This window comes from Caloenas nicobarica, chromosome Z (assembly GCF_036013445.1).
Source record: "Caloenas nicobarica isolate bCalNic1 chromosome Z, bCalNic1.hap1, whole genome shotgun sequence".
NCBI lineage: Eukaryota > Metazoa > Chordata > Aves > Columbiformes > Columbidae > Caloenas > Caloenas nicobarica.
Window position 1 is genome coordinate 471633 of NC_088284.1, and position 19534 is coordinate 491166.

At 42.6% G+C, this 19534-nt stretch overlaps 1 protein-coding gene across 12 annotated transcripts in view; it reads left to right on the forward strand.

Annotated features, from left to right (window-relative positions):
• ALPK2 (alpha kinase 2) overlaps nucleotides 1–19534 on the forward strand; it is a 64304-nt gene that overhangs the window by 13068 nt on the left and 31702 nt on the right. For all 12 annotated transcript variants that reach the window (XR_010607908.1, XR_010607909.1, XR_010607911.1 and 9 more), the window contains 8 exons: nucleotides 6285–9150; nucleotides 11511–11658; nucleotides 12326–12453; nucleotides 12553–12588; nucleotides 14737–15011; nucleotides 15134–15222; nucleotides 16140–16357; nucleotides 18122–18170. Coding sequence is in view for 8 of the 12 variants with exons in the window: in XM_065657434.1 (XP_065513506.1) it covers nucleotides 6285–9150; nucleotides 11511–11658; nucleotides 12326–12453; nucleotides 12553–12588; nucleotides 14737–15011; nucleotides 15134–15222; nucleotides 16140–16357; nucleotides 18122–18170 (3809 nt within the window). In the remaining 4 variants the exon portion in view is untranslated. The remainder of the gene's footprint in view (nucleotides 1–6284; nucleotides 9151–11510; nucleotides 11659–12325; nucleotides 12454–12552; nucleotides 12589–14736; nucleotides 15012–15133; nucleotides 15223–16139; nucleotides 16358–18121; nucleotides 18171–19534) is intronic.

Here is a 19534-nt window from a genome sequence, read left to right on the forward strand (position 1 = left end):
ACAGCTTCTCACTGCTCCTGTATAGTAAGCTAGAGACTCCTCAGCAATCTGCTTGTATGACCTAAGAAAAGCAAGGAAGAATCCACCTCCTGTTGCTGCACACAGGTTTATGTAGAATTTCACTGTGGTATCAGCTGGAGCCCAGCATTTGAGCCAGCTCTGCCAGGAGCAAGGCGAGGGACTCATAGCACAAATCACAGCTGACTGCTTTTGAAGAGCATTGGATTTTGCCTCTCCGTGTGGTAGTCAGGTCTGCTGAGAGGTCCATAGCAGCCGCAGAACTACAGCACTAATTGCGCAGGGATTTACACTCCTCTTAGTGCCAAGCTGCTCTGCCTGCAACAACCTTGGCAGTGTGTCTTGTGCAGCAACTGCTGTTCAGGGTGACTTCTCCTGCCATTAGATGGTCATGGTGGGATGCTTCTCACTCCTCCCATGACCTCCTGGTCTAGCCCCAGGTGAAGTTCTTTATTTGTCTAATGCTTCAAAGCAGCTTAATTAATAATAGATTCTAAAAAACAACTGTGCCAACTGTATGATGTTGCATACTGTATAGAGAGCCAGGAGGCTTCAGGTTTGCAGTGTGTCATTCAGGAGCCAGTCTCTGTTCAGTGTTTAGCCAGCAGTCTCAGCACAGGGTGCTGGTGTCACTCCTGAATTACAAAGCCCATGTCTGTGGCCTGCTGAATGCCAGTGGTGTCGGTGAAGTCCTGCTGGAACTGGCAGGTTCAGAGGGATTCCAGGGCATAGGCAAAATACTTAACATTTACGCTGATACCCCGGGAAGAACAGCATGTGGTGTTTGTGTATTTCTAGAGCTTTTTTTTCCCCTGCTGATTAGATTTCCTGTTCATCCTGGCATTATTTTGGGTTTGCTCGTGTCAGAACAGCCCCTTCTCATAAAATTTGAGAGATGCTTGGTTTGACCTTCCCGACATCAATTTATGTCAGTTCTAGATAACTAAGTTTTATTGTACAGAAAGGAGAGAAGCAGAACTGACACAGAACTTCCAAGTAATCCGGTTGTGCACAAAAAGTATTTTGTTTGGTATGTCATACCTTTCCTTTGTTAGATTCCAGGGTAGCCAAAACTGTGTAGGCCAATGAAGCTGTTCATCTTTTGGGCTACCGGCCCTGTTCTATATGTCAGGATGGGTTAAGATGGTAGCTATGTGCTCTTGTATGTGACATCCTAGCAGCTGCCATGTGCAACAGAGAACCATGATGTAGAGCGTTCCGGGGCACCTGTAAGTTTGGAGCTCCCTGCTCTGCAGTTAATACAGAAATGCAGGTGCAAGTCATGGGCACTGCACTCCACGCTGTCAGGAGGGACAGGGGTGTGCTGGGACCAACAGGCGGGAAGATGTGGGAAAAGGGTGGAAAGTGAGAGGGGAGGAAGGAGCTGCGTTACACAACAAAGGAAGAGCAAAAGGAAATGGTTAGAAAGGGTGGCAGAACACTTATGATGTGTAAACTCTGCCCATGAGGAGGTAGACTGAAACCCTCAAGTGGTTTCACATAGGCCAGTGAAAAGCTGTTGGATGGAAATTGGTTTAGTGGCTGGCTTTGAATACAAAATGGGTGAGGACTTCTGTTCCAAAACAGTAATGAGTAAGAATTACTGTCCATGCCCAGCACACAATTTTCAATCAGCTTATAGTTGTCTCATTTTTAATTCAAATATTTTTGAAGTACATCTCTGCGTCTTGTCTCATTGAAGTGAATAGTTGCTGGAAAAAAAATGAAGATTGCTCATTATCTGAGCTCAAAACCTGGTCAGTTGTGATTTTTCATGAGACATGTATTTTTGCTCCCTCTTGGTGCAACTTGCCATCACTCACAGTTCTTTTGCTGGAATTTTGAAAAAACAGTTTGCTTAAATCTGGTTGCCCTGACAGTGGAAGGTGAGATTCAAATCTCCTCCAACTTTGAATCTCAGCAGAAATTAGGTTTCTCATTTCTCAAAGGTTTTCACTTCATTGGAAAGTTTTGCACCCTGTAGAACGCTTCAGGAGTCCTTGGATGCAGAATAACTCGCTGCCATTTCTCTGTTGGAAAATCCGTACCAGTTCAGAGCATGTACCCATGACAGCTGGTGCATGGTCACCCTATTGCTCTGTGTTGTTGTGAAAGGCAGAGAACTCGCTTTCTGTCTTTTGAAGTGCTTCAGTTCTTACGTAGCTTCGTCTTCAGCAGGAAGAGCAGGATGCTAGCTGGGTGCGCCTGTCAGAAAGCATCTGCAGGATAAAATACAGCTCGTGTCTTTTGTTTCACCTGTCTAAAGCAGCTGAAATAACTACAGGTGTTGGGTTATTTTAGCTAATCCAAGGCAGGTGTGCCGTTTAAAGCAGAGTGTTGTTTTAGGAAAGAGGAATTTGAGTGGCATTGCATGAAGCAGGGAAATGGAGAACAGTGTAAACCAAAAGCAGTTCAAAACACGGTGGATTTGAGGGAGCTCTGGCCCAGAGACAGAGATATACTTATTGTTTGTATTCTGGGGATGACTTGTTACAGTACGTTTGTACAAACAGAGGGATATAAATGTAACATGGAGACTTTATTTGCAGTGGAGAATTGCCTTGCTGAATTATTTCCTCTCAAAAACCAGTGAGAAACCATGAGGTAAAATTAATCATCTCATTTCAGAGATGAACTTCTGCTTTCATTTACAGAAAAGGTTCAGCTGATCAGGCGAGAGGCTGATCTATAAATTATTCCTACATTTTGTAGGAGAAGGAGAACCAGAATAGCCTTAACTGATGCGTACCGAGTTTATTGGCACCCGAATGTGACAATTTGTCACTCAGGCTGGAAACAAATTTGTCACATTGGGTGAAGATGGTCTGTTTTTCAGGTATGCCAAAGGAGGCAGAGAACAGCAGCTAACTCAGATTGTACTGTGAATATTCTTGTGATGCTCTGAGGTGCCTTAAAAAAAAACACGTGGAAGAGGCTCATTTTAACTCCAGCTTTACTCCTATATTTTTCATCACACAGCAGTAAGGTGATTTAGCTGCCTTTCTGTTCTTTGCTTTATCACAACCTGATGTATTTGGCTTTCCTTAGTGTTTTGTCATATTCTAAAGACCCCAGCTTTATATATTTACTTAGGAGATAATTATGATGTGCCTGTCAGTTTTGTTATCAAGAAATACTCATAAGTAAAGATAGTGCCAGTATCAGTATTGACTCTAGCTAACAACACAGAGTTTCTGCAGAGCAGAAGTATATATTTTAAATTTTGCCTTAATTCCAAATCAAAGCACTTGTACTGTTGTTTCTGTTTAACCTTCATTCTATCAAAATATTTTGCCCGGAACTATATCATATATTCTTTTAATATGTCTCTGAACATTATTTTTATGACATGTTGGACATAAAGAGACAAAATTATAGCTCTGCTCCTGTATCATACCACAACCTCCATTGACCGTATTATTACTTGCCATATTTCGTTTTTTCCCTCTGTTATCTATATGCCTTGGTCAGCAGTGTAGTTTACCTGATCGCTTATCCCTGGGCATGTATGTATTGTGTTCCCAAGTGCATTACTTTTTTCCAAATTCTAATTTTGTTTTATTTCCTGCTCAGATTGGTATTTTTTTGATTTGTCTGTATGCGAGGTATGTGTGGATCACCTGTTGAGGTGCAGTGGCTCTTCTGGCACGGCTCATTCAGGTGCTGTATTCCCATGCGTCATACACTGAAAACTCCCCTTAAGAATCAAGTATTTATATAATGAAACCCCCCAGATGTGCTACTAATTGTGTTTTGTTCAGGTTTTTGAACTGCCCTAGTCTCCTTAGTATCCGATGTCATTTGGCCTCTCTGCAGATGGTCCGAACAGTGACTGGTGGAGGTGATTACCTGAACTTCCCTCTGAGCACCAACAGTAATGCTGGCTGTTTTCACTTTCATACCAACAGCAGATAGAGACTAACTGATCATGTGTCTAGCATACGTAGCAAGAATTCCACAGGTTTTAGTAAAAGCTGTGATTGAAGCTGCCGAGGTTATACAGAATAGAAAAAGAAACTGCTTTCCAGAGGTGTGAGGGGGAAGTGGAAGTGGCGTCAGGAACACTAAGCTGAGACCAAGCTCTCAGAACCAGCAGAGAAGAGCAGGGGAACTGAGTGTAGAGGCACGTCCAGGCTCACCCCTCTTCGCCTCGAGAGAAGGTGTGCACCTGAACTCCCAGATCTGGAGACTGGCATCTCCTGCAGAGCAGCCTTAAGCAGGGGAGCACGGCTGGGAGTCAGAGGGGCAGCCGTGGTGGCGCTCAGGGTTTCTAGGTAAGTATGCACTGGCCAAGCAGGTTTGAAGGTAGTATGGCAACTGCATGGTGCTTGGGGCGGGAACAGCAGTTAAAGTCATTGACAAAAATTTTCTATATCTCTTCCTTCCCCATTGTCCACAGCATATAGTCAGCTCCACATCCTACTCAAGCTGAATGGAGAACAGAGAGGATGAAAGGAATTGCAACTGAAGTGGGTGGCTTTTGCAGCAAAGGAAAGCAATATTTTCTACAGCCGGTAATGCTTTTACCATGAACTTGTCAAAACTAAGAACCTAGTGTCTGAGCAGCCCGCGCCTCTACCTGTGCGCACAGCAACTCCTGGGAAATCCTTCATTACGTGTCCTTCACTAAGTAACAACACTCGCTTCTTTTCAGAATCGCTTCTCTGAGTTACGTGTCTGCCAGCACTCATTACACATTTACAGCTCTGCTGTAACCCAGAGGACTCACCCATTATGTATCATCGTTGTTAATGTCAGCCGTCCAGCACACCTTTACAGGTTAACAAATAACTGTGGATAGAACTGAGACTCAGGAGGGGAAAAAAAACCCTAAAGGAGTTATGAAGTTGAGTTTGTGGCTGGATAAAAGCTAAAAAAAATGAAAAATGTGTACAAATATTGGTGTTTTTTAAACTCAGTCTGGTGGTTTTTAGCATTTCTTCATTTCTACTGGGAGTAGATGCAAAGCTTCAGAAAACCACTAGAAAGATACGTGGTCAAATGTACAAACTAATCCATGTTGTGATATCCTCTTAATAGCTATTTGAAAGTAATTTTTTTTTTTCAAAGATTGACTGCTAAATTACTCTCTGCTTTTACAGATTGTTCTGGCAAATGAATGGCTGACACGCCAGAAGGCTGTGCTGCCATCCAGCGAGACCTGGACAGGCTGGAGAATTGGGTGGGGAAAAATGTAATGAAATATAACAAGAGCAGGTGTAGAGTCTTGCATCTGGGCAGGAACAACCCCAGGCTCCAGTAAAGGTTGGGAAACGACCTGTTGGAGAGCAGTGTAGGGGAAAGGGGCCTGGGGGTCCTGGGGGACGGCAGGATGACCATGAGCCAGCACTGGGCCCTTGCAGCCAGGAAGGCCAATGGCATGTGGGGTGTATTAGAAGGGGGGTGGTTAGTAGGTCGAGAGAGGTTCTTCTGCCCCTCTAATCTGCCCTGGTGAGACCGCATCTGGAATATTGTGTCCAGTTCTGGGCCCCTCAGTTCCAGAAGGACAGGGAACTGCTGGAGAGAGTCCAGCACAGGGCCACAAAGATGCTGAAGGGAGTGGAGCATCTCCCGTGTGAGGAAAGGCTGAGGGAGCTGGGGCTCTTGAGCTTGGAGGAGACTGAGGGAGGACCTTATTCATGGTTATCAATATGTAAAGGGTGAGTGTCAGGAGGATGGAGCCAGGCTCTTGTTGGTGACAACCAACAGTAAGACAAGGGGTATTGGGTACAAACTGGAACACAGGAGGTTCCACTGAAATATGAGAAGAAACTTCTTCCCGGTGAGGGTGCCAGAGCCTGGACCAGGCTGCCCAGGGAGGTTGTGGAGTCTCCTTCTCTGGAGACATTCAAAACCTGCCTGGACGCCTTCCTGTGTAACCTCGTCTGGGTGTTCCTGCTCTGGCGGGGGGATTGGACTGGATGAGCTTTCGAGGTCCCTTCCAATCCCTGATATTCTGTGGTTCTGTGTAATGGTAACCAAAAGCATAAAGCATAATTTGTTTAGGAAACAATGCGTTTTCATCTAGTAAAAAATTGTAGACTTCTCCATCTGTGATTTGCTATGGGTGAAACATGCTCACCACTTCCATGGAACTGATTTAGTGCTGAAGAGGACCAGAGAAAATCCTGGAGAATGCAACTCTGACCGTTGACAAATATTTTAAAACAAAATTAGGTGCATTTCAAGCCAGGACTCTAGTTCAAGCCTGTGTCACGCAGCAATTTTAATTTTTGATTACATTTCTCTTATTTTCTTCTTTGTAGGATCAAGGGGCTAATCTTAAAATCTTTACCCAGAGTCGTGAGAGACTGATGGAGCCTGAAAAAGAAAAGGAAGGCATCTTCATGACTTGTGAGGGTGCAGGAACCATCCATCCTGCTTCGGAAATGCTCTGTGCTGAAAAGACATTACAAGGAAAAAATGCAAATCTGCAGACCTATTCTCAACACCATGTTCCCTGTGATAAGAGAGAAAGTTGTCACCAACAGGTCTTCCGTGAGCAAGGAAATAATATTATTGTTAACGGCAACAAATCAAAGAATGACATTTCATCTTTTTCTTTATGGGATACAGACGCAGATCCTGATAAACAAGAATGTTTATGTGCTGTTCTCTCCTCTGCAAAGCTATGTGATGAGCCAAGGGAGGGAGAGCAAAGGTATAGTTTTAACTCACACGATAGCAATGACACAGATTTTCTCTGCCCTCTGTCATGTGATGAATCTCTGCTTGAAGCTAATCCCAAGTCAGTCCTGGAATCTGAAAGTCCGGAGTGCAAAGGAGATGCTGATATATCTGCAGTGCATGACAAGATGTGGAAACTTCTTCACGAAGATGACTCAGACTATCAAATCCCATTTGAAAACCGGGGGATCACCAGTTTAGAAATTAGGCTGACAGATATCCAAGTCACAGAAATGAACCTTGTACAGGAGACCTGTTCTGATCATCCTTTGCCAACAAATTTGATAGAAATGCAGGAACCTATTACACAACCAGCGAGCAGACCAAGAACGGAGAAGGAAGACTGCAATGTTTCTAATATCCTACTTAAAACAGATGGAGCATGTGACGGTGCATCCATAGGAAACATTTGTCTTACACAAGTGGTAGAAACAGATGGTGTATGTCTAGATTCTAGCACTGGAAGTGAAACGGAAACACCATCCATTTGTGTGTCAGCAAATAGTATCATCTTAAATACAAGGGAGTGCTTGGAGCAGAAGCCAAAGCAAATGTTAACTGACGGTAATGAATCCATTCAAATGGCTGTTGCTTGGGAAGGAAAGCTTCCCATTAGTAACGTTTCCCAAACATGTGATGCAAGTTCTCCTCAAAGGTTAAAAAATGCTCAGAGTGGTACTATAGCATGTGACAAAGAAAACCCAGCTTACATGTCAGATAAGTCGCATGGGACAATTGGAAAATTACTTCATACTGAGCACAACATATCCTTGATAAATGAGTCTGTAACTGGTCAAGGGTGTCCCTTTAGAGACTGTTATCCAGCAAGAAAAGAACCAGCTGATTTCCCTGAAGAGAAAGACATTTTCCCCAATGAAAGTACCAATCAGTTTACACATGAAGAACACTCTTCTGTTAACACCATATATAAAAGTTACGAAGAGAATTTACAAGAAAAAGGAAATCACTCAGACTTGAATGCACAAAATGATACTAATTCTGACAGTTATCATCTTTCAAAAAGTAGTGACGGTCAAGATTTTCAAGTTGTTTCTAATGCACAGAAATATGGTTACGTAACACAATTGGCTCATGTAATGAAGACTCCTGAAACCGTAACACGTAACAATCTACCCCATAATACAGACGAACTGACAGGAATAGGGAAAGCCGAAGTGGCATTCACTCTGTCTTCTGGGGGTACATGTTTAAGAGATTTTTATGTAGAAGTGCCCAGACATGAACCATGTAAAACAGGAGAAGAACAGAGAGAGATTTGCAGAGGTGATGAACAAAGGGCTGAAACTTCCTGTGACTTGGGAGTTAGTTATGTTTCAGAGAGGCAGACTGTGGTTTCCCCTCAGAATACATCAGAACAACATGTAATTTTTGTTGACAGCACCTTCAAGTCTGATGAAGAGTTAGAAAAAGATTCTTCAAAAAATCACACCTACGCATCTGGAAGTGTAACATCAGTTAGTACCCCGCTGCCTAGAGAGGCTCCAAGTCAGTACCAGAGCATAGCAAATGAGGATGATGGAGATACCGGTAATAAGTTAGGTATCCAGCAACTGCCTGTGAAAGAAACATTGCTGTTCTTCACCCCTGTGAGCCAGTCAGAGGGCCTGCTTACCAGTGTACCCTCAGTGGGCTGTCCTGGCGCGGGAACTCAAGCAAAAACTGAACCCACACAAACTGCAGTCAGAGTAGATGAAAATTTGAGTACGCTGGAAACTTTCTCCAAAGCAATGCAGGATCGGTTCTATAGGGTACCTGAAGAAAATAAGGGAGAAGCAGTCTTGGGTGCAAATAAACAAGAGATCGAACATAACCCAGATGAAGCTGAAACAAAGGCTCCTTTGCACACTTCAGTTAGCTCCAAGGCTCAGAGAGCCTTGGATATAGTGAATATTGGCACTAAGCAGTCCTGTCCTGACTTGATCTCTTCCAGCAAGCTAACTGAAGTTGTTAATTCAGTTAAGTCTCATGAGTATGATAAAGGTGAAATCATGACACCAGAGAGCGTAGTAAGTGGCTTAGTTAATTTGCCAGCAGTTGATTCAGGGAACAACCAGTATTTCCAAGAGCAACCACCCTGCAGCAGAACTCAGCCATTCTCCTTGGCACTGACCACATGTGATCTGTTCCCAGTCAATGCAGAAAGGCTGAGAAATCCAGAAGGGTCGAAATCCTACCAGACAACTGCTGCTGGGCCTGAGCCCATCAAATGTAAAGCAGGCACAGGGAAGAGTGGGCATTCAGCTGCTGGAGCTAAGAAGAAATTGCCACCAGCAACACTGTCAAAAAAGCCCCGACTGGAGGAGAGAGGAGACGTCAGCAAGGATCCTGGCGGTGTTAAAAAGTCTGTGAAGAGTGAGGCAGGCATGATTCATAAAGAAGACAGAAAAGAGCAAAGGAAGCTGATTTTGAAAAAGGATAGCAAAGGCAAGAGAAAACTGATTTTCATTTCTGTCCTTTCCCATCGTTCTGGCTACAGTACGAAATTCAAATTCATTAAACACATTGCAAGCCTCCTTTAGTCTAAATCATGTCAGCTAAAGGCGTCCTGCCCTCACTGATTTTAATTTACAGTTCTCTGAACTTAGTAACTAGTGCTGTGCCCATGCCACAGAGCTGAAGCCTCCCTAAGATCCTTTTCCTAGCTGGCAAATATATTACATTTATGATTTTTTAAACCTATTTGAAATAGTTACTTCTTCATTTGTCTCTTTGGGTAACTTTTCAGGGTTGTATAGCATGGTACCACATAACTACACGCCATATAGCAACTGCAAGCCCACTGCTTGCATGTTGTTAATGTTCTCACAGGGCTGTGTTCCCAGTTACGCTTCTGCACTGTGGCTTCCAAATGCAAATACCTTCTCTTAGTTACCGAATGGTTTTATTACTAGGAAAATACTATTGTTATTAGTAGTGTGCCACTGATAAACATAATGTTTTGTGGTCCTGTCTGATGATTGTGGCTGGTTCTGTGTTCCTTTGCACAACTGTTGGTCATAAATAACACTGATGAAATTAGCATATTAAACTGACGTAGAAAACATAGAATTGAAATGCGATTCAGGTTGCTTGTCAGAGTCCCAAGGAGGTTGCTAACAGGTAAACCAAAATGCAGACAGGAGTAGCAATAGTGTAACAGCTAGACAGATATTTGTGGTTTCTATGGATACTTTGCAAGGACCAAGGTCTTATTTTTACCTTTTGACATAACGTTTCATGTTCACATCATAAAATAATTTATTAGAGCAAGACTGAACAGTGACTAAAAGTAAGCTATACCACTATGAAGCTCTTCAGAGATTCTAATTACAGTGTGGTCTGGTGAGAGTTCTACTTTTCCAATCACATTTAAAAAAGCCCCGAACTTTTCTCTGTTTGAAGATGTGGCCTCTGCCAGAGAACCACCTGCGTGGGAGGAGAGACACATTCCTTCAAAGCAGAGCAAGCGAACTGCAGTTACTGAGAGACGCCTGAGCTTTTCCCATGTACCTGAGGCTATGCTTGAAAAATATTTTAACATTCAGGCTTGCGTCAGACAAGACTGAATTTTCTTAACCTGCTTCTGATGTGCTTCAGTCTAGACTGTGAGGTGAATGTCTGTTTGTACTTTAGAGAATGGTATGGAGAACTGGGAAGGTTGGTATTGTTAGTCTGGTAAATACTGTCTCTTTTGTGTTATTTTCAGCCGCAGAAGGGTTGGCTTTGTGGTTAGGGCAGGGAATCTGGGGCTGTGAGTTCTGTTTAGAGTTCTGTCGCATACCGTCTGCGTCATTTTAGCCCTGATTCAGCAGGATTCTTAGGCCTAAGGACTTAAGTGACTATAAGTTAAGCATAGCAGTGAATTCCAGGTGCCTGACCCTTGGAGCTGGATCCGGCATTCCTTCACCATTAGGTGGGGAAGGTTGGACTGCTGGAGTGGGATCCCCGTGGCAGATGTGTCCTGCCAGCCCGTGCAGAGTGCAGCAGCTCAGAATTAACACAGCGGGGAACAGAACGTCTTGCATTTTACATCCCTTGTGTCTAGCAGGGTGTCTCACTTGAGCGCAGGGATGTGTCATGATGCCAAAACCTTTCCCTACGTATATGTTGATTCCCTATGGCTGGAAAAGTAGGGACTTTCTTTAGAGGTGGGAAATGAATCCTTTGAAACCGAAGAGGGAAGCAAAGGCTGCTGATGTTATTAAGTGCAAATATCTAAGCACTAGGTGTGGGTTCCTCCCTCCAGCTGTGTTTTCAAGGCAATCTTGCAGAGTCTCATCCTGGCTGTGTGCGTCAGGTATGTTCCAAGAACACCTTGGAGACTGAGCTTCTCCTGGAACTTTAAGTCTCATTCTCTGGAAGGCTGTGATCAGTTAAAAAATTTACTAGTTACAAGTATTCGGTTAATATGAATTCTCATTATATAACCACATGGTATGCTCTACCTTTGTGGTGTCTTGTTTTACCGACAAAACCAGCCGGTCCTTTAGTCAGAGAGAATGTGTTTCGATTAAGAAATTATTTTATGTCGATGCCTTTTCAGGCTAGAACGTCCCTTGGGTCCTATTCCATAAATTCAAAATGTCTTTGCATTGAAAACCTTTCCATTGACTGTGTGGGGCACTGAGTCTGTTAAAACCTCCATATTTTAAAGCCTTGGTTTCTGCATCAGAAGAAATCGTAATTATTTACCAGTGTTGTCAGATTCATGTTCTTAACGTCTCCGAATCATCCTGGGATTCCTTTAAAATGCCAAAACAATATAATTGTCTTCTAATCCTAAACTGTGGCTCTTCTGTTTCAAGCTCCCAAGCTGCTGAAGAAAATCCACGCAGATTTGTTCCCTGACTGCTCTGGAAATATTAAGCTATGCTGTCAATTTGGTGACATTCATGGTGATTCCACCATTACATGGACTAAAGATTCCAAGTTACTATCTCGAGTGCAGAGAAGGTGAGTGTATGTTTCTGAAGAACTGGTAGTTTCCAAGTAGCTTTTGGGAAAATACGCCAGTGATTCACTCTTGTACCTGTTAAGAGGATTAGTATGATAGGTGCAAAAAATAAGCTTAAGCAGGGACTTTTCACTCAGGCGTGGCCCCATTTCAGTGTGGTTTATTGCTGCCAGAGCCAGCCTGGGGCTGCCACTGCTGTAACTGCATTCACATGTCATTGCACCCCGTTAGTAATGTCTGCTCTTGATCCATCTGTGAAGTTGCATACACAGACATCAGAGAGCTTGAAAAAAACCAAAGGAACAGAGAAAGTTGAGTGAGGAGTCAATATTGAGGAACAGCATACCACATTTGGGGCTTTATATGTTCATACTTTATATATTTGGCCATGATATTGGTAGGAATATTAGAATGCCTTTGATGTGATTTAATTATTTGGGGATTTGATTGAGGTACTTTCAGAATGTAGAAGGATCATCTATTGTGAAACACATAATAGGCTGAATGCTTCTAAGTAGGGTGAAATAAAGTATTTTGTCTATTTGCATCATATTTGAAGCAGTCTTTGTGGTGAGGGGCGGAAATTCCAGGGACAAGAGGGAGAGATATAATCAGGAAAGATCTTTTAAAAGTATTGATGTGGAAAATTAACATATTCTGTTCCAGTGCCCAGGATGACTCTCCCATCTCTTTGGCAATAGCTAAAGCCAGTAACAAAGACAAGGGAATGTATTATTGCTGCTTGAATAACGTATATGGAAAGGTGACTGCTGAGTTTAATCTGACTTCTGAAGGTAAATCCCAGTTTATAATTTTGATTAATCATAATGACAATGGCAGTTTTTGTTCATATTTTTTTGAATTAAAAAATCTGTTTCTTTGTTTCCTTGTAGTATTGGAACATCTCTCAAGTTTTCAGAATTGTGAAGGTATGTTCACACATCTACTTGAATGTGTGCTCTAACCTTTTGTTCATTTGGATTTCCAGATAGAACGAAGGATGGAAAAATACAACCAGATGGAGACGTTTTGATAGTTATCCCGTGGGAAACTATGGGAATGCATTGAATCAGTATTGTGGTTTTTGTTAGCTGTCTTTCCCTTTTTGCACTCACCTTTTCTGTACCATGCAAGTTAAAATTCACCTGAATTCATGGGAGTTTTGTAGGTGAAGTACCTTCACGTAGGATGGAATGGTTTGTGCAGGGCTATGGAGTACACACCATGACAAATTACTGGTCTGAACCTGACTGTGTAACTTCTCGTTAGCTTGATGCACCAGCACTTCCCAGCCAGTAAAGGGTGAAAGAGCGATGCATCGCATCAGAGACACAGGCACACGCAGAGCCCCTCTTTTGGCAGAAAACTTGCCAGTGGTGTTGAAACACATGGTCTTTGCAAGTCACCTGCTATGTAACTCTACTCCAAGAGAAAGGCAGCATGAAGATTTGGAATGCTTTCCCCATATGTTAGCGTGTGTTTAATCACACTCAGCATATGTCTTGCTGTGCTGCAGCTAAAGATAGATAGTGCATTGCAAATTGGTTTATCATTTCTGAACACACTGTACTAATTGAGTGAGTACTTCACTTAGGCAATTGATTTTTCTTTCTTTTTCTAGAGGAATAAAATTAAACATTTAGTTCCTTGTTCAAATAAAGACAAGACTTTTCATGTATCAGCACTGTATCACTTTTGATCAACATAGTATTTTAGGTGGAGTTAAGGAGCCTTCTAATTCTAGCTCTGTATGAGCACTGTTTCCTCTGTGCTCCGAAGAGAGTCAGTAGTGTTCAGAACCTAAACCGGAGATAACCATGAAGGGGAGCTGAGGACTTCATTTGTCAGGAGTGTACACCTTTGCTTCTCCTATTTATCTTTTCCACTGACGTTCCTTGAAATGTTATGATTAGAGAAACCTGAAGTGCGGTTAGAATTTTTTCGTTTCTGTCAGTGCTTAACCTTAACCACTTTTTTCTCTCCTTTTTTTTTTGTTTCCCATTTATATTCCAGTGACCATTTATAAGGGTGAAATCCATAATCCTGCTGGATTTCAGCTGTAACAAATTTAGGCACACATTCTTATGCCACTGGTACCTTCAAAATCCACATGTGGGGGGATAAGAGAAATATTGTTGTTCTAATTTCTCCTGAATATAAAGATCACTAAAATTCATGGATTTGCTTCTTGATTAAAACTGACATGGTCATTTAGAGAAATTTGGTTCTTGTTCAAAATCACTTATGAAATAAAAATCTTGTTATTTTTTTCTACCTTTGCTAATGAACCTATTTTTAAGCTGGTGCTTGCCAGGTTGAAAAGAAACACTTTAATATGCCAGTGTGCAGCACTGGAGCTGATGTAGTGAAGGTGGTTGGTACTGGGAAGGGCACCTTTCCATCATGGTCACATTGGATAAGGACTGAGACCCCTTTCAGCTGAGTGCCTCTACAAACACATTGGCAGAATCTTTCCCTGAAAACATTCCAAGCTGGAAGCTAAAGCAAGCTTTGGTTGTACCAGCAACTTCTGGCTTTTCAGAAGAGACGGGCTCGCTTCAGAAGAATGTGTTCTGGGCATAGTGGGGCACAGAACTGTGTTCTACTTTTAAATTCATATCTACATACACAGCTGCACGTTAGCTTTATTACTGTCTTTGTCTTCCCAAAAAAGCAGAGTTGGCAGGATCTCCTTATTCTCTCAATGCCTGTTTAGTTCTCAGACAGCTTGACTGACTTCACATTCATTTGAAGCTCCAGTTTAAAAGCACCCTAAGTTTTAAAACCAGCTTTTGTGATCTTTACCTGTGTTTTTTGTTTGCTACGCTCTGTATTCTCTCCTTACAGACCTGAACTGCCATCTTTCTCCAGACAGCTTTAGATGGCAGAGGCAACAAACTACATTCAGAGGAGCAGGGTCCTAGCCCCATATGAACACAAGTTAGGCCACGTATTCTGTTTCCATTGAGCATTTTCTTTAATACTCTGTGGAGAGATGCATTTGTTCTCCCATGTCCACCCCTTTCCCTGTGACTGCAGAAGGGTGTTGTGCAGAACAAAGCGGTATTTTGTTTCAGGTGCAGAAGAAATTGAGTTCATGCAGCTCATGTTCAGAGAAGATTTAATCAGTGACAGCTATTTTGGTGGGAACCTGCATGGCACAATAGCTACAGAAGAGCTTCACTTTGGTGAAGGCATGCACCGGAGAGCCTTCCGCAGCAGAGTGGTGCGAGGCCTCGTGCCGGTGTTCGGTCCTGGCCACGCCTGTGTCCTCAAAGTGCACAACGCCATCACCTATGGGACCAAGAGCAGGGATGATCTAGTGCAAAAGAACTACAGACTAGCACTGCAGGTAAGCTTCCCTGTCCTTTGTAAGCGAGAATTGTGGGGAAAAGCTGTCTTGCAAACATTCAAACAGATGATCTGTTAAATGTTTTGAGGATTATTCCATAGGCATATCTGTTTGTAATACAGGAATGCTATGTCCAGACTACTGCAAGAGAGTATGCAAAGATGTATGCAGCTGAAGCTGAACACTTGGAAGGCTTTGGGGAAGTACCAGAGTGAGTATATATATTTTTTTTTATATATATACATATATATATATACACGTATGTGTAGATATGTCATCCTGTGCCACAGCTGCCCACTGATAGCTAGAAGTAATTACTGAAGAAGAAGAGAGAGGAGTCCTGAGAACAGTGTTACAGCCAGAATCACGACCTAAATAATACTGAGTATCAAGGTGGTGAGAGATTCCATTCCCATTAGAGAGGGATGATAAGGAGTAAAGACAGTAAACAGTTGGCAAAAAGCATATTCTTGTATAAATTTAGAGGAATTAATTAGTGTTTGTAAAGTAACACCAGTAGGTGATACTCTGGTATCATCTAGTAACAGCAGTGGGGGATAAGTCAGCTTTCCAGCTTTCCATTAAAAATGAAATATTGAGAGAAATCATGGGCATTCTGAAGCTGGTATGAAGTCACTCGTTACACAAGTTTTCTCTGTAAAGAGAGGCTTAACCCAGAAAACCCAACTCTGATTCTGGGTTTTCCCAAAGGCTGGTTTATTTCATTTCAGAAGTTCTCCATTTCCTGAATATGTGAACATCAGACCAGTAGCTCAATATAGGTTCACCTCTGCCTCTGAGGCTGGGAAGCAGCATCTTGAGGAGTTGGTAATAGATCTTTTTCCAAGGATTTGCTGTTCCAGTGTCAGGCTACTGTGCAGAGTTGGACTTGCTATGATGGTTGAAATTCCATCTGCCTTGCGTGAAGGGTAAGACCTACATGCTTGGCAGCAGGCTGAATCTCCATCCCCATTTAGAAGACACAAGATCTTATTCAGATGTCTCCTGGCTTGGTTTAGACTTGGGAGCTGTTCATTCACTCTCTGAGATCACTGGCCATTTTGTCTGTTTCTTACTCTTTCATTGACAGAACTCTAGATTTTATTAGTTTTTATCCCTTGATTTTAGGATCATTCCTATTTTTCTTGTTCATCGCCCTGCTAATAACATCCCCTATGCGACAGTGGAGGAGGAGCTGGTTGGGGATTTTGTGAAATACTCTGTCAGGGATGGCAAGGAGATAAATTTCCTGAGAAGAGACTCAGAGGCTGGCCAGAAGTGCTGTACCTTCCAGCACTGGGTATATGAGAAGACCAGTGGGAGTTTGCTGGTCACTGACCTGCAAGGTGAGTTGTCTGGGTGAGGGCAATAAAATGGTTTCCCGTGATACAGGCTGGTGACCACTCAGTCAATCCCAGCAACTGCAGAATGTCCAGACGCTTATTTGTGAGCAATGTTTTCTTGGCTTTCTGTGTCCTGTTGGCAGTGCTGAACAACCTTGTAACGGGCAGAGTCTCCTCCAGATGCAGACGGTACCCTGGCCCTATGCCTGTTTTATACAGAGTCTTGTGCTCATCAGAATAAAAGATAGGAGAGGGAGTTAGGGCATTTGATTTCCTAGCCTCTTTTAAGTGCGCTGTGTTTATTTGTGCGTCACCCTAAGGAACAGAAAGACATTAATTAATTGCCTACTGTGGCAGCAGGGCCTAGTATGTATTAACCTATGCAGTATTATGATCTTTATCTAATCAATTTATGTTCTTACAAGAAGACAGTTTGGAAAGGAAAAAACAAATCTCACGCTCTTAACAGTCCCCTTAGTAAATCGGGACACTCAGCATGAGTCAAGCCTGGCTTATTGTCTTACCTCCCAGAGGTTAATGAAATAACTTGTGAATTAAAGACTTCAGTTGTTAATAACATCCTAGTCTTTCACTTTTTCTTGTCTTTATATACTTACAGTCTCTGAACAGTGGAATGCTCCACATTCAGGTCCTGGCTAGGTCTGAAGAAACATGTTGCACCAAGAAAGGAAGAATGGTGAAGAAACTCCCTTCTCACATTTAGTAAATGCTACCCTGAGCTTCTAAGCTTCCAACTGCTGCATTGCTGGGCCTGTACCCAACACAGTATGCAAAGATTTATTTGAAATGGAGAAAGAGACCCTTGTTAAGGAAAATCAAAGAAAGGTGGAATCTTAGAAAATATCCCAAATATCTCTTTAACAAGAGAAGGTAGGAAAATTAGCAACAAGACTCCTGAAATGATTTAAAGGGAGGAAAAAGAACAGAATCCTAGCATAACAGCAGTGAAGCGTAACAGCAGAAATGGTATCTGAGCCTCTCTAATGATTGCTGCCACTAAGGACAATATACCTGCTGCTGTGGAAGAGAAACACCCTTCCTCTCCGGTCATCTTCATTTGAGTCTTTTTCAGGCATACCAGTTGAGATTTCTGAGGGTATTCTCTGAGGAAAATGGTCTTTGGACCATCATTTTCCTGCACAGAAAAAATTGCATACTGCAGGACTGGATTTTGCCTATAAACAACTCAACAAAGGGACAGGTTAAATACCCAAGTTTTTGGAAATACTGAGTGAGAAAAGGGATTTTGGATCTCTCACTCAAAAAGTAAAACTAAGGTTGAGTGACCTATTGCTATTTGATTGGCAAAGCAAATACCCAGTTCCTGCTGATAGACATTGTAGTCCAAGTTTGCAAAGCATCAAGACCACAAAACCTGTAATTAAATGTCAGGACAGGTGCATAAGCAAAGACTCTGTATGTTTCTTACAACGCAGTCATCAAGGTGTAGCCCCTCTTTCCCACCCAACTGTCTGGCACAGGAAACAAGTTCTGCTCTGTTTATCACCTTGCTGTCTGTAAACTACCAGCATGAGACTGACTTCTAGAAATTGCTAGCAATACAGAGCACAAACGTCCTATTTTTCATTGGGGTACCTTAAAATGTTTTGAAAAAATGGTGACAAATGGGTAAAACCATGAATCAATAAATAATATTTAATGCTTCTATGTATGCTGCTTTTGAATCCGAAGGTGTTCTTGGGAATTCCAGGGTAACATAAGCTCTCTTTCCTTGATGCCTTGTAGGTGTAGGAATGAAGTTAACTGATGTTGGCATAGCAACGCAGGCCAAAGGGTGAGTGACAAATTATTTCTGAACAGCATGGTTTTTGCTTTACACATCAATCTCTTCACAGTGTAAATATGTTGGGGGGAGGGTGCACTGGAAATATATTCCTGTTTTAACTTTGGAAGAAAGCAATCCTCGTCTGACTCTCTTAACTTCTTTTGTTCACCTACCTGTAAGGGAAACACATTTCTTTTGTTCTAAAAGGATGGGGCAACACTCTAGACTGGGCTTTGCTTTTCCTTCATGCCTCCCTTAAAGTAGGTGTATTCAAAGGGCATTTCATGAGTGAAATCCAGGTCTCTGGTGACTTACAAGCAAATAAGGCACTTCATGTGGGGGTACATCAGCTGGAGGAAGGTAGGGCTGAAAATGCAGGGCCAGCTCTGGCCCCAGCCTGGGGGACAATGACGGATGTGCTGTTTGTGCTCTTGGTGGAAATCCCTCAAACCCTGCACGCTGTTGGAGCCAGAGCTTGCACTCACCAGCACGTACTCCAGCAAACGCAAATCCGGGTGCTTGTCCCTGTCCAGCCCCACGGGCGGGTCCTTCTGCCCTCCTGCTCTGGGACCTACCACAATGCTGGGGAACCAGGGAAGGACATGCCTGAGAGGGACCAAAGTTTGCATTGCCCTTCTTGCAAGAAATTTAAAGGGATGGTATGGGAGCTGTGTGAGAGAACACAGCTGAAATCCCTCTTGCAGCCAGCAGAAGTGCCAGAGCTTTAGAATATGTGTATTTATGACACAAGCTTTTATAAAGAGTCCTTTCTCAGTTTAGAACTCTATGAGTCAGTTTTTCTTCCTACAGCAGGCAGTGACCATGAGCTTTTATTGAGCCTGTGTTCTTGTCAGCTGCATGGGTGGAGCGAAGGTGTCTGTTTAGCGTTGTACAGGCCACTTACCTGATAAAAAAGCAAATGCATTAAGAGATTTGATGGTGTCTCTTTCCCTTCTCTCTCGAAAGCAGTAATTCTGAAATATAACAAAAGATCTGTTCGTAATATTTAGAGAGGCCTGTTTCCTAGTAGTTTCGCGATGACTTCAAGTCTTTTTGGGAGACTTTAGGAGACTAAAAAATATAGTATGGTACTGTTAAGATTTTAGCTGTATTATTAGAGAAGATACAAAGCTGATTTTGTGGTGTAAAATCTGTGTGGCGTACAGAAATTCACGGAGTTTCCTCAACCAGGCTTTGCAGAGGTAATGATCTCCCTGATCCCAGGCAGGGCCTCTGCCTCCAGGTCTTCTCAGCCTGAGCCCATCACGTTACAGCCAATGAAAAATATCCTTGGGAAATGCTTCTGTGATCTGTGATGAATGGAAGAGCATTCATATTGTTCCTGGTTGGAATGTAAATTAAATACAATTCTA